Source organism: Stegostoma tigrinum, chromosome 20, assembly GCF_030684315.1.
Source record: "Stegostoma tigrinum isolate sSteTig4 chromosome 20, sSteTig4.hap1, whole genome shotgun sequence".
In the NCBI taxonomy this organism is placed as follows: Eukaryota; Metazoa; Chordata; class Chondrichthyes; order Orectolobiformes; family Stegostomatidae; genus Stegostoma; species Stegostoma tigrinum.
The window spans coordinates 41,795,692-41,810,367 of NC_081373.1; the positions used below are offsets into that span (position 1 = coordinate 41,795,692).

General features: G+C 41.9%; 1 protein-coding gene across 1 annotated transcript in view; it reads right to left on the reverse strand.

Moving 5' to 3' along the window:
- The window catches only part of ide (insulin-degrading enzyme), a 142,951-nt gene that overhangs the window by 113,468 nt on the left and 14,807 nt on the right, over nucleotides 1-14,676 (reverse strand). Inside the window, 2 exon segments of the mRNA XM_059653122.1 lie at nucleotides 3,131-3,315; nucleotides 10,142-10,225. Coding sequence (XP_059509105.1) covers nucleotides 3,131-3,315; nucleotides 10,142-10,225 — 269 coding nt within the window.

The window sequence follows — 14,676 nt, forward strand, 5'->3', positions numbered from 1 at the left end:
TAATATGTTAATCAGTGCATTTTGAATGTATCTCAATTTGGCAAGTTAAGTATTACACAGATTTCAGTTAATTCCCTTTCTGGTTGGGGTGGTGACAGTGTGACGGAGAAACCCTTACGTTGCTCTGTTTTCACAATCTTCGCAGAGCTGTGCCTTCCCATCTGATCTACTTCAGGGCCTTGAATCCGAGCTGGTTTCCAGCCAGTGTACAAGTCATCACTGAGTGACCGTGGGGAGCTTGTTCTCTTCTTGGGAAAACAATCAACTTTCTGCTCAAAAATTAAGCACTGCTGCAAATATGAAACCAGGAACTCAAGCAAAGTATAAATGCAAATCCAAATTTGAACAGTGCTACCTATTAAAGAATCTCGAAAGGTTGAAATAAGGCCAATTTCAGATTCAGGTCATTCTCCTTGATCATATGGAGGCAAATATCAACAACCTATGTCTAATCATTTTAGATTTTTTCAATGTTTTCTAACATATTCCACACAAAGCTACTGGAAAACTGAGTACATTGTGCCCACCAACGGTGAACTTAAAAGGTTGATAAGTTAATTTCAAACAACTATAGCAGGAAATCAGACAAGCTGCCACCGAATTTCAGTCACAGTCATTGTTACAGGTGTTACTATTGGCCTCAAGGCCCTTGAACTGGGGCCAATGAAGAGCACAAGCAAGAAATCCAAAAACACATCTGGAATATATCTGCTTCTAATTGCTTTCCTGTACCTAGGTTGAAAGGCTACATGTTACAGGCAGCATTAGGCTTAACTACAGTAAAATTCCCAGTCAAATAACTTGCTGCTATATTCTGTTTAAACAGTAGTCACCTAACAAGGAACATTTGTTCAGTATATTTAAATAGAAAAACATTAAGATGCTTCACAGTAGTATAATTGTATAAATCAAAAGGACTGCAACAAAAGAAGATGCCATGATAAACAAACAAATACATGATTGAAGAGGTTAGTTTTAAAAAGGACAAGGCAGATGGAGAGAAGGGATTTGTAGCAAAATAGTACAAGTTTGTTTGGCAAATGCCGTAAAGCATTTCCTTCCCATGAAGCATTGTTACGTGTATTTTCTATTTTCTCATTGGAAAGTTAAGACAACATAAAGCAGTAGTTGGTAGAGTTTACATGGTTAAGCGAAAAGCAAGGCAGATTAGAGGAACTAAGGAATACAGGTTCAGGAAAGAGGTGACAGATCCAGACATACAACGGAACAAGAGACAGCAGGTAGAAACAACCAGAAATCTACCCACCGTTAAGGGCTTGTGATGTTTTAAAACTTATAAATGTATTTTGTAATTGTTAATATGCCATTTTTAACTGGGTAAAACAGTTTTGACAGCATAATTATTAAATGCAATAAAAAGGATTTGAAACCTAAAGAAATGTATAATGGTTAACAAATTGGAAACACAAGCCCTTGTAGGGAGTTCCCATTTTCCTTACGAGAGTGTGATTCTTTCTAACATCCAAGCAGGGAAATTATGAATATTATACTAAATTTATTACATATTCAAATAAGGAAATCCAGAATGCAGTGCCTAAACAGTAGAAACAAAAACAGCCAGCAATGGTGGGACAAAGAGAGACAAGAATGTAACAAAAAAATGCAAAAGATAGAAGAAAGGAGATTGGAGAGTGAAGCAGCAGGGCTAAATTGCCCGTAGTATCTGGGGATGTGCAGGCTGCCTAGATTGCCACAGTAAATCCGGGGTCACACTGATAGGGTGGGAGATGCTTTCAGGGTGTCAGCACAGACCCAACAGCCGAACGTTCTCTTTTAACATTGTAGGGATTCTATGACAGGAGATTGTTACAGGAATCAAAGTGTTGTGGAAGGCAATGAAAGAATCTTAAATGATGTTTGGGGGCATTAAACCAATAAAGGCCAACATGGACATTTGTGACAGTGAGCAAAACCTGGCGCAGACAGGGTTTGAACAGTAGAGTCTGAGACCACTTTAAGCCTCAAGAGCATCAATGACAAATGGCTGGCCAGCACCTGAATAGCTAGATATAATTATTTCAGCAACATAGAGCAGAAGCAGAATATATCGCTGCTGCAAAGCTACAAGTCAGTAATCAATATGATGGAAGATATGCAACCAAAGCACAATGTGGCAGGTAGGGCAGTGAGGTAGTGAAAAGCTGAGCTCAACCTGAAAGTGGCCAGAGAGTGAACTGATGGCAATGGTACAAAGCTTTTGGCAGGAGCAAAGACCATGGCTCTGATTTCCCATAGCTTACAGAATCTGAAAGAAACTTCCACTCAATCAAGGCCGGGTGCCCAAACAAGTGAGATAAACTTCCATGCAATTACAGCTAGCATTTTCAGTGAGAAACCCAGGAGTTAAAACAAAATCTCGGAACGTGGAAGTAATCGTGCCAATTAAAGTGATAAGTTCAATATGCTGATCAGAGATTATAAGAGATAAAGTAGTTGACTTAATAACCCCAGCATCACATAAAAGCCTTCAAAGGCAGGCAAAAATGTGATGATAATTGATTAACTACTTAATATGGTGTTAAAAAGACTACCTCTCAAACGTTTGCTTCCTTTTCTAAAACTTGGTCATAACTATTACAAAGGTAAGTACAATAGATTGGTTCGGTTGGAAGGATAAGACAAAATCATACGGGTATGCACATTTTTTTTTGTGCTACTCCAGTCGGCTAATAATTACAAACAACAATCATAGAATCCCCCGACAGTGCAGTTTGACGCCATTCAGCCCATTGAGTCTGCACCAATTAGCATTTACCATGGATAATCTACCTAATCTGCACACTCCCCTCCCACCCCAGACACTATGGGGCAATTTCGTATGGACAATTGGCCTAACTTGCACATCTTCGGACTGTGGGAGGAAACTGGTGCATCCAGAGGGAGCCCACAGCGACATGGTGAGATTGTGCAAACTTCATGCAGACAGTTGTCTAAGGCTGGAATTGAACCTGGGTCCCTGGCGGAGAGAGGCAGCAGTGCTCACCACAGAGCCACCATGCCAGCAGCAACAACCACAAGGACATTAAATAAAGTGTTGTTTTACCAAAAGCACATTTCATAACAGAAACATACAAAGAACAATTATTAACATTTTAACTGATATTAGTACCAATGTGAACATCCAGGGCTGCAGAAGACTTGTCAGTAGTGGGATCATGAATAAGCAACACACAGATGTCATTAGACAGTTCCAATCCGCGATATTCACGTTTATCTTCAGGAGATTTGATAACATTGGTCACTATTCTCTTGATAGAAGGATCATTCATTCTCAAGTTTCTTGTTGGCTGCAGGCTGAAAATGGGAGACATTTCAGTAAACGTAACAAATTACTATATTTCTGCTTCAAGTAAGCTGTTGGTGGAAACGTAATAATAAGTAGAACTCACGAACAGCATCTCAGATTGAAAGTTGTGTCATCTGTAGACAGGTTATTGCATGCAACACCTAGACAATTTGTATTAAATTTCCACCAAATGCTCTTGATCTATCAAAACCATCTGAAATGACGATGTGCCAAATATCAAATTGCACATTGGTGCAATGATGAAAGATCAATGTCAAGAAAGAATTTGGCTCAAAAATGCAACATTTAAGAGGCACCAAGCAAGTTTTCAAAGTGCTTGACGAAGAACATGTTTGGTCAAACAGGGCAAATTCTCCATATAACTCTGTGAAAGCAATATGTAGTTTGACACTATAAACTATAGAGATCCCACATGCAATACACAGTCAAGATTAATTTTGCTCGAGTGACAGATTTCCACAGATCTCATCATATAGCAGCTGCACTTCCCAAACTTTGCCCAACATAACACTATGTCAAGGCTTGAGAACTGTCATCAAGATCCCTCAGTCAGAGCAAGGGGTATTTGTTGGAGGTGGGGGGGGGGGCCTGGAGATATTTGGTGTGGGCAGGGTGGGAAGAGCTGGAAATGTCAAGGCGTCTTGTCTGTTAACTTGGAAGGGCAACTGTTAGGTCAGGTTGAGCTCCAAGGCAGACACTGCTTCCTTGGAGCTCACAAGCTGAAACTTTCAGCTTCCACCCCCTCCACCCACCCAGAGAAGATCTGATCTATAGGCTAGGAAGGGAAAAGTCAGGTTTCTTATCATTGTTCATTACTGTAACAAGTTGCATGAACATCCAGTCTAAACGGTACTGGTTGCAATAACGAACATGATTGCTATATGTACCATATAGAAGCCAAAAGAACTGTGGATGCTGTAAATCAGGAACAAAACCAAAGTTGCTGGAAAAACACAGTTAACGTTTCAAGTCTGGTAACCCTTCCACAAATGATTCGGAGGAAGGGTCACCAGACCCAAAACATTAACTCTGTTTTCTCCTTCACAGATGCTGCTAGACCTGCTGAGCTTTTCCAGTACTTCTGTTTTTTTGTTCTATATTTACCATTGTTGGCCTATACCTCAAACAAAACTATGAAAAAAAGTTAGCCTCTAGGAACATATCTTTTGGCATCATTGAGAGTACACTTATGCGAGGACTGCTTTCATACCCTCATAACTATCCTATTTAAATTCAAAAGTTTTTCCAAAACATTAGAGTTTTTGTTAGAAAGGGAAGTTAGATAGACTAGGAATGTTTTCCTTGCAGCACAGAAGGCCAACGGGGAACACAAATGAAATGTATAAATTTAGGCAGTGACTCAGTGGTTAGCACTGCAGTCTCACAGCGCCAGAAACTGAGTTCAATTCCACCTATTATCAGTGTGGAGTTTGCACATTCTCCCGGTGTCTGCATGGGTTTCCTCCAGGTGCCTCTCACAGTCCAAAGGTGTGCAGGCTAGCTTGGACTGGCCATGCTAAATTGCCTGTAGTGTTCAGGGATGCATAGATTAGGATTGGATCTGGAGGGATGCTCCGAGGGTCGGTGTGGACTTGTTAGGCACAAGGGGCTGTTTCCATGCTGTATGGATTCTACGAAAATTATGAAGGGGCAAATGCAGGAAGAAAATTTTTCCCCCTTGGTGGAAGGATCAATAACTATGAGGCATATCTTTAAGGGAAGGGGCTAGAGATTTAGAGGAGATGTGAGGATTCGGTTTTCACCCAGAAAGTGGTTGGACTCTGGAACTCTACCTATAAAGTATGGTAGATGCAGAAATCTTCATAACATTTAAGAACTGTTTAGATGCCAAGAGAGACAAAGCTATGGGCCAAGTGTTGGAAATTGGAATTAGAATAGGTGGTGGTTGTTTTTGATTGGCGAAGATTGATGGATCAAGAGGCCTTTATCTGTGCTATACATCTCTGACACAATGACAATATTACTAATAAAATTGTCAAGAGGAATCAACAGAAACAATATGTGGATTTTGCAGAAGGCTTTGGACAAGGATCCCCACGAGGGTGGTCAGGGAAATTGAAATTCATGGTGCAGCAGGTAATGTAATGGAATGGATTAAAGAATTGGCTACAGACAGAGAGAGAGCAGGAATAAAGGGATCATTCTCACGTTTGCAGACCGTGACCAGTGAGGTATTACAAGGATTATTAGTTCGGCCCCAGCTGCTTATAATAGCTCGGAGGTCCCTGATTTACAAATGTCAGTACTTATTAATGTGATCCCATACTTGGTTTAATTTTTAAAAGACCCACATACGAACATTTCTTGCATTTATGACTGACTACTTTCCATGGTCCTGCATTGTGTTCCATCTTGGAAACAAAGACTTGCAAACAGACTCCAGAATAGAATCCATTCACAACCCAGTGACTACCTGTACATCAAAAACGTGGTTGTGTGGATCAAATATAATATTTCCAAATTTGCAATGGTACAAAGCTAAGCAGAAGTGTGTTGTGAGGAAAGTGTAAAATGTTTCCTGCAGAATTTGGACAGGCTTAGTCAATGAGCAAGAACAAAGCAGATGAAACATAATGTGGAAAAATGTGAGGCTATCCATTGTGGTAGGAGGAACAGATGTGCAGAATATTTCTCAAATAGAGAAGGAAACTGGAAAGTAAATTTGAGAAAGGACTTGAGTGTTTTGGTCAATGGGTCACTGAGTGCTAATATTCAGCTACAGCAAACTATTAGAAGACCACTGTTAGATGTTAGACTGTCAGTGTTATATTTTATAGCAAGCACATTTGTATACAGGAGTAGTGAAGTCTAGTTTCAATTGTAGTAACAGCTCTCAGTTAGACCACACCAAATGTAACTTGTGCCATTTTGGTCTCCTTTTCTCAAAGAGAGAGTGAGAGCAACAACAATTCATCAGACTTGTTCCTAGCACTGTCCTAAGAAAAAGCACTTCCATGAACTCATTCTGCATTTGCTTCGAAGAATGAGAAGTGATCCCATTAAAGCCGAGAAATTACTTCAAAAGGACAGACAGGGTGCTGCAGAGGGAGTGGGTGGCGAGGGAACATTATTTAAAAATAAGGGGGATATCAATTAGGATCAAGGTGAGAATTTTTCAACCAAGGAGAATTTTTGGAGAGTTAGGACTAAGGAGAATTTTTGTTTACTCAGAGGGTCATGAATCTTTGGACTTTTCTGTGGAAACTCAAGTCTTTGTGGATACTCAAAGAAGGGTTTGACAATTTTTTTTATTATCGGGTGTAAAGGGTTATGAGAATAAAATGGATTAAAGGCATTGAAATGTTCGATCAGGCATCATTGTGTTAAATGGTGAAGCAGACTCAACAGGCTCAAAGGCCTGCTCCTGTTCTAATGTTCCTCTTCCACTTGACAAACTAGTCAAAAAGTAAAAACACAAGATCCAATGATCTAAAATTGGCTTAAGGTTTGGAAGCAAAAAGTGTGCTGGTCGTAGGTATTCTTATTCAGGATATTTTTTCCACCTAGTTAGGCTCAGTGTTAGGTTCCTTATCTCTTGTGGTTTATATCAATGGTTGAGGCTTATATCTAGAGGACATGATTAAATAATCTTCATGTGAGAAAAACTGACAGCGTCACAGTAGATTTCAGGAAAAAAAATTTTAAAAATTACTCAGCTGGAGAGAAGCTCAAGTGAGGAGGAACTGATCGGCTTTTACTTTTATTCTCAACTTCCATCTGCACTTAAAATTGATTCTGTACGACAAATAGCAGCTGAGAACAAATACCAATGGCAAAGCAGATGCTTACTGCCCGTGTCTCGAGAAGACAATGGCATAACTCCTTCTTGAACCAGTGCAAAAAGCTTTATGTAAAAGGATTCTTTTTTGAAAAAAAGAGCATTAGGAATAATCATTTTCTTTGTCTCCAGAAAAGTGAAATTGCAAAGCTACAAACATTATATGGACTGTACACTTACTAAAAGTTAGTTAGTGGCAATTTCAGATTCAAATCTCAATTTCTTTACAGAGCATTCTGACAAGTTCATTTTGAACAATGCACAACTTTAATGTTGGTGCAAAGTTGAAATAGCTTCTCGACAACACTACTGTGGTACTTGTAAATGTTGAACGTGATTATGAAGCAGGAGCAAATTACTGCAGATAACTGGAATGTGAAGTAGACTCACTTTGTAAAAAATTATAGCACAAGTGTATTCCTAATTCACTTGGGAGGGTGGGGCGGGAGAAAGACAAGGGATTTTTAAAAAAAAAATGCAATTGCTGATTGTTAAATATTTTAATAAATCAGCCAAAATTGACCAAGAGAAATGCAATTCACTAAAATCAGAGAGTAAGATCTGCAGATGCTGGAATCAGAGATAACACAGCGTGAAGCTGGAGGAACACAAGAAGCCAGGTAGCATCGCAGGGACATGAAAGTTGACATTGAGTCGGGACCCTTCTTCATCCTGACCCAAAACGTCAACTTTCCTGCTCCTCTGATACTACCTGGTCTGCTGTGTTCGTGCAATTCACGAAAACGTCCTTTCCATCTTTTAACTAATCCTTTCCCTGGTGAATTTTGCATCAGATAGTGAAAATGTACAAGTGACACAGGGTGTAGTAGAACGTACGTGATTCTCTGGTACACATACAACTTAAAATAGACTTGTAACCAAAAATTCATTTCTGGGAACACAAACAGAAGAAAGACAGTATCTACACATTAGGGAATTTGGACTCAATCCCCACCATCAGGATGCCAATTCCCTCTAAGTGTAGATCAAACAACAGACTAAGAAAATGAAAATTACATCACATTCAAGGCAGATCACTCAGCATATACTAGTAAAATAGTTTGATAACTTTCTTCAGACTATTCATGAAACTACAGAGTAAACAAAAAGGACTGGCTCCTCTTGAAATTTGTGATAAAAAAACTAGTGAGTTGATTTATTTAGAGTACCCTTTTCTTTCACAGCTTTTACAGCATATAACAAACAGATGCTCAGAAAAAAAGTCATGGAGTAATTGATAACTGAATCTAGCATGATTGGGAAGTCAGTAACAAGGAAACATCAATAACTAATATTAAGAATAAATTGCTTGATGCAACAAGAGAACTACACTGCTTTGCCACAGAGAGAAGTTAAAACAACACACAAAATAATAAATTGAAGCAAGGGGGATGCTTCAAGGCAGTTGTATTGCTCCAGCAAGAGTTATGAATTGTTCTTATAAAGCAGATGTTCTAAATGGCCTCTGATGTAAACTTAGGTAAAATTGTACCGACCTCTCAAAACTAAGTCTTGTTTCTTCCACCATTCAAACACCAGTTTCTACTGAATCTTGTGGTTACTACAGTGAAATAAATGATCGAACAGAGAGGTTGACTAACCTCAGGCAGGTATTCACGAAATAATACTATTGCGACGTTAGGAGTCTATCTAAAGTATACTGTTTTTAAAAAAACTCAAGCAAGTTAGACGGCAGGTTATAACACTGGAGAGAAATGCCCATCCATGATGAAGGGAACATAAGCGCTGAAGCCCGGGCACTTCAATCACTCCCCGGCTCGGACAGCCAAGCTACTAAAACATGTACTTAATTCAGAAGTTGCCAATCCTCGGTACTCTTCCGGAAGGACAAACTACAGCCCCATCCAAACCGGCTGTTTATCGCCTCTTCTCCGGCACGTCCCCAAGATCCCAGAGCCATATTTTCCTGGCTAGAACGAAGTGACTCTTTCTCACACTCACCCAGAGATCCCCGACTATTAAATCCAAACTTCAACCCCCGCCCAAACATGACTCGGCACCTCGTGGCGCAGTCAGAGGCCTCGACCGGTCCCAGCCGGGCCTAGTGGCGGGCGCCAGTGTTGGTTCCGGGCGAAGAGGGCCAGGCACCAGGCCGGCCATCCATTAGTCCTTATTCGGCGCCGTGCTTTCACTCCGCAGGGCCCTGGACTTACCGCTGGCGCTGGGAATAGCACAGCCTCAGGAGGCGCCGCACGCAGTGCATATCCGCCCACTTCAACCGGGGGGGAAACGGAGGGCAAGCGAGACAACCGCTCCCGGGACGTAGGGGCAAAACTCTTCAAACTGGGGATGGTCCGAGGCGCCGCGATCTTACTCACTTCAACCCTGTCAGCGTCCTTCCAAAGGCCGGGTCCTGCCGAGCGGCTGTCACTCGGTTTGCGGCTCCTGAGTGTCCGCGCTCACGGACAGCGGCTCAAAAGCAGGGGAAGGTTGGGGGTTGGGCGTGAGGCGCGGGGGTTGGGCGTGAGGCGCGGGGGTTGGGAGGCGGGCCTGAGGTTCGGGGAGCGGCCGCTGAGCCGCAGCTACCTGCGATATTAACCGGTAATATCGCCCCTCACCGTGTGTGACATCACAAACAAACTGATATCACCGCCTTATATACAGCCCGTGCTGATGTCATCACCTTTGAATCTTAGTTTCATTCTCTCAGAATTAAGGTCACCAGAAATAACAACATAACCTTGACGTCTTTCCCATCCAAACACCATGGGGACCAGCTCACCCAGTTATAGTCTCTGACATATGCTTCTTTCCATTCAAATTCTTGACCACCATTGCTGTGCCCCAACATTTCAAAACTCAAATGGTGTGGATTTTGCAGTGAGTGCTGAGACGCTTGCCACCATTACGGTTTGCAACCTGACTCAAGTTACATGAAATCCTCAACTTCTCATCTATCTGAAAACTGCCAGAACTTAAGTGTAAAAACCTGGGTTGATTGTGCAGTACTTACCTCAAAACTTGCACTCATTTATTTTAATTATGTTTCCTACCTGATGGTGATATTCCACAGTGAAACCTGGCTTGATTGACCTGAAGTTTCAGTTTTTGCTTTGTTCACCCTGGATGTCAATACCCTGAAACATATTACAAGTGACTGTCAATGTACTTTCAACAGAAGAACATCAAATTAATTACGCTAAAGAAAAATACACAAATTATATTACACTAGATTGCTTGAGATATGACAACTACATTACAAAGAGAAAGAAGCATTCAAACTTTTATCCTAGCAATAGTCTCACAGATCATCACAACTATAACATCAGTTCACCAGCACTTGAAAGCAGCTTGCTTTTTTTTTAAAATCACAGAATCCCTTCAGTGTGGAAACAGGCCATTCAGCCCCACAAGTCCACTGCCCCTCCAAAGGGCATCCCACGCAGACCTAGACCCATCCCCCACCCTTTCCCAGTAACCCTACCTTTCCCATGGCTAATCCACCTAATTTACACACCCTTGGACACTATGGGTAATTTGGCATGACTAATCCATCTAACCCACACATTTTGGGATTGTAGGAGGAAACCAGAGCACCTCGCGGAAACCCACATAGACACGGAGAGAATGTGCAAACTCCACACAGTGGCTCGAGGATGGAATTGAACCAGGGTCCCTGGCGCTGTGAGGCAACAGTGCTAACTGCACATTCACTAGATGCTATTTTCTTTAGATAATGATTTTCCCTGAAACTCTTAAAACAATCTGCTACTCAATCAATGGATTGATTAACACAGGTTCCCTAAACTCATATCTTCTCCGAAACTCCTACAGCCTTCTGCTTCACATTGACTTGTAAGCATCTCAGGACTTCTCTCCAGTCCTGACCTCTACTAACAGTATCTCTGCTGTTATGGACCTCTTTCCCTTGACCGAACCAGCTTCTGACTCATTTCTGTCATTCTGGTGTTCCTAAAACTCAGATCACCCAACACTGGAACAACTTAAAATAAAACAAAGAACAGGGGATGCTAGAGATCTGAAACAAAAACACAATTTGCTAATGAAATTTGGCAGGTCTGGCAGCATGTGTGGAGAGAACGCAGAGTTAGCATTTGAAGGTCAACGACTCTTTCATCAACTGCCCAGAGGTTACCAGCACTGCTGAGTTTCTCCAGTGATTTGTTTCTCTTGTACCTGAACAACTTCTCTCCCTCGGTGGCTTGAGGTAATTTAGCTGAAATCACTTGTCTTCTTGCAAACGCTTTCGTAAACCCAATGTTCAAAATGACTTTCTGATCAATCTTCATACACCCAAAAACTAAATATAGTTGTCCTCCACTTTAGAAACCAGTTTCTCAAATAATAACAAATATGGATTTGTGGAGAGAAACTAAAGTTGCCATAGCCCCAAAGGAACATAGAGCTGCTCTCCCATTAGAGAGAGACAACTGGTTCTGAGTTTAACCAGAGAGTCAGCACGCCTCAGGTGAAGGCAAGGTAAAAGGTTGAGAAAGTGAGATCTTCACAGTAACCTCCGCCAGTAAAGGAATTGAACTCCATGCTGTTGACGTCCCTCTGCATGCAAACCAATCTAAACTATGCTGACAGACTAACTGCCTCCTCATTATTTGAGGTGCAGGCAATAATTTTGAATAAGTTAAAAATAAAATTGAGTGCTGGTCCTGCTCCAAGCAGGAATTATGCTACTCAGGACCATGGCCCTTTAAATTAGAGAGAGTGCCAAATACTGTAGTAATCACCAGTACACCCACCTTCACTTCTGTTTATCTCTTGCTAATCCTCCAAAAAATTTAGACTTAAATGTAGTCAGCTATGTACGTCTCTGCTTTACTGTTGACCATAAGATTCAGACCATTGTTCTTTTAACAAATGTAATTCAGAGCAATGAATTTTTTTCCTGGGTGTTATTCAAAAGCTTAACCAAATGACCAATCACCCCAGCCCAGATAAAATTCCCAATTACAGATCCAGGATAAATTTGCAGCTTATAAACTCAGCCGGTTTATTAACAGCCCATATTTCACTGCATATTATTTTTTCTATTATTATCTTCTTTCTTCTCTTTCACTTGCTGTAGCGTCTTTTTAATGTTTGTCCTGTCAAAGAGTGCTTCCTTGAATTTCAAGAAAGCATACTTTGTCCTTTATAGGTTCACATTGTGATCACTGAGTCTTTTTAACCCTTCCTCAATACTTGAAATCCTCATCCTTTGTTGCAGTTTTGATCAATACATCATCCTGACTGCATAATCAATGTGGCTTGTAAAATCTTATCCGTTGTGGCTTGGAAGATTTTGGAGAACACTTCACACCAAGGGCAACTTTGTGCCAAAGTCTGTCTATCTTGAGAGACTGTTGGCTCTTTCTATCCACATTTGGCTGTACAGAAGTTAAGACAAATCCAACTGCATTCTAGGATGTTGAAGGAAGTAGCTACAGAGATACTGGAATGAAAGCAATTTTCTAAGAATCCTTAGATTCTTGGAAATACACAATATAATTAAACAGATTCAGGATGGTTTCACAAAGAGAAATCATGCCCAACAAATTTATTAGAATCCTTTGATGGGGCAGCAAGGGAGAACCTGTGGATGAATTATCTTTGGACTTCCAGTACATACTGATGGGGTACCACATGTTTGGCTACCAAATAAGCTAGCAGCCTATGGTAACCAAGGGGAATAGGAGAAAAAGCAGGTAAATGGAGTTGAGGATTATCAGATCAGCCACGAGCTCATTGAATATAGAACAGTCACAATGAGACAAATGGCCTACTTCCACTATTATGGCTAATAGCCTTAATTATATGGTTTTGCCATGTGTTTTTAGAAATGAACTTTGTTTTATAATAATTGTACTATATTTGAGTTAGTTACAGGAATCTACTGAAAGTGTCTTTTATTCTGGATAGTAGGATCAAAATAGAAACAATTGACCATTTTGGTGACGAAATCAAAACATTTATACTAACGTTACAAGTCAGAGTAGTAAGGCTTGATTACAAGTGCATTCTGCTCATTCTGGTCATAATACCGCTAACTTGGAGGTGTTGACATATCTTATTCCAACAATAGGTAAGTTGAGCAAGTGCCTTACATTTGTCAACATGATTCTAATAATTCACATAATGGAAGTGTGGTTCTGAGCTTAAAAGGACTTAGATTTAACTCACAAAATGAACTTGGCCAGGTGGTAAAATCATGATAACTGATCTCCATGTCCTTAGATTCATTAGCAATACAACAAAGTGACCTGCCAGAGAACGAGATTGATCCCCAAGGCGATAGGGTCTTTCTAGCAGGGCAGATTAACTACAGAGATAACAAGGTGCAGAGCTGGATGAACACAGCAGGCCAAGCAGCATCACAGGAGCAGGAAAGGTGTCATTTCGGGCCTAGACCCTTCTTCAGAAATGGGGGAGGGAAAGGGAGTTCTGAAATAAATAGGGAGAGAGGGGGAGGCAGATAGAAGATGGATAGAGGAGAAGAAAGGTGGAGAGGAGACAGTCAGTCAAAGAGGCAGGGATGGAGCCGGTAAAGGTGAGTGTAGGTGGGGAATTAGGGACAGGATAGGTCAGTCCAGGGAGGACGGACAGATCAAGGGGGCAGGATGAGGCTAGGAGGTAGGAGATGGGGTTGGGGCTTGAGGAAGAGTGCATAGGTGGGAGGAAGGACAGGTCAGGGAGGCAGGGACAAGCTGGGCTAGTTTTGGGGTGCAGTACGGGGAGGGGAGATTTTGAAGCTCGTGAAGTCCACATTGATACCATTGGGCTGCAGGGTTCCCAAGCGGAATACGAGGTGCTGTTCCTGCAACCTTCGGGTGACATAGTTGTGGTACTGCAGGAGGCCCAGGATGAACACGGCATCTAAGGAATAGGAGGGGGAGTTGAAATGGTACACAACTGGGAGGTGCAGTTGTTTAGTGCGAACCAAGCGTAGGTGTTCCACAAAGTGGTTCCCAAGCCTCCGCTTGGTTTCCCTGATGTAAAGGAGGCCACAACAGGAACAGCAAATGCAGTATACCACATTGGCAGATGTGCAGGTGAACATCTGCTTGATGTGGAAAGTCTTCTTGAGGCCTGGAATGGGGGTGAGGGGGGAGGTGTAGCACCGGGTGTGGTGGGGCTGGAGGGGAGGGTGGAGTGGACAAGGAGAGAGTGGTCCCTCCAGATGGCAGATAAGGGTGGGGATGAAAAAAATGTCTTTGGTGGTGGCATCGGAATGCAGATAATGGAAGTGTCGGATGATGATGCGTTGGATCCGGAGGTTGGTGGGGTGTTATGTGTGGACAAGGGGGATTCTGTTTTGGTTGTTGTTGCGGGGAGGGGGTGTGAGGGATGAGTTTCAGGAAATGCAGGAGACACGGTTGAGGGTGTTCTCAACCACTGAGGCGGTGGTGGGGGGGGGGGCAGTTCTGGTCCTTGAATAACGAGGACATCTGAGATGTTCGGGAGTGGAATGCCTCATCCTGGGAGCAGATGCGGTGGAGGTGAAGGAATTGGGAACAGGGGATTGCATTTTTGCAGGAAGGTGGGTGGGAGGAGATGTATTCTCAGTAACTGTGGG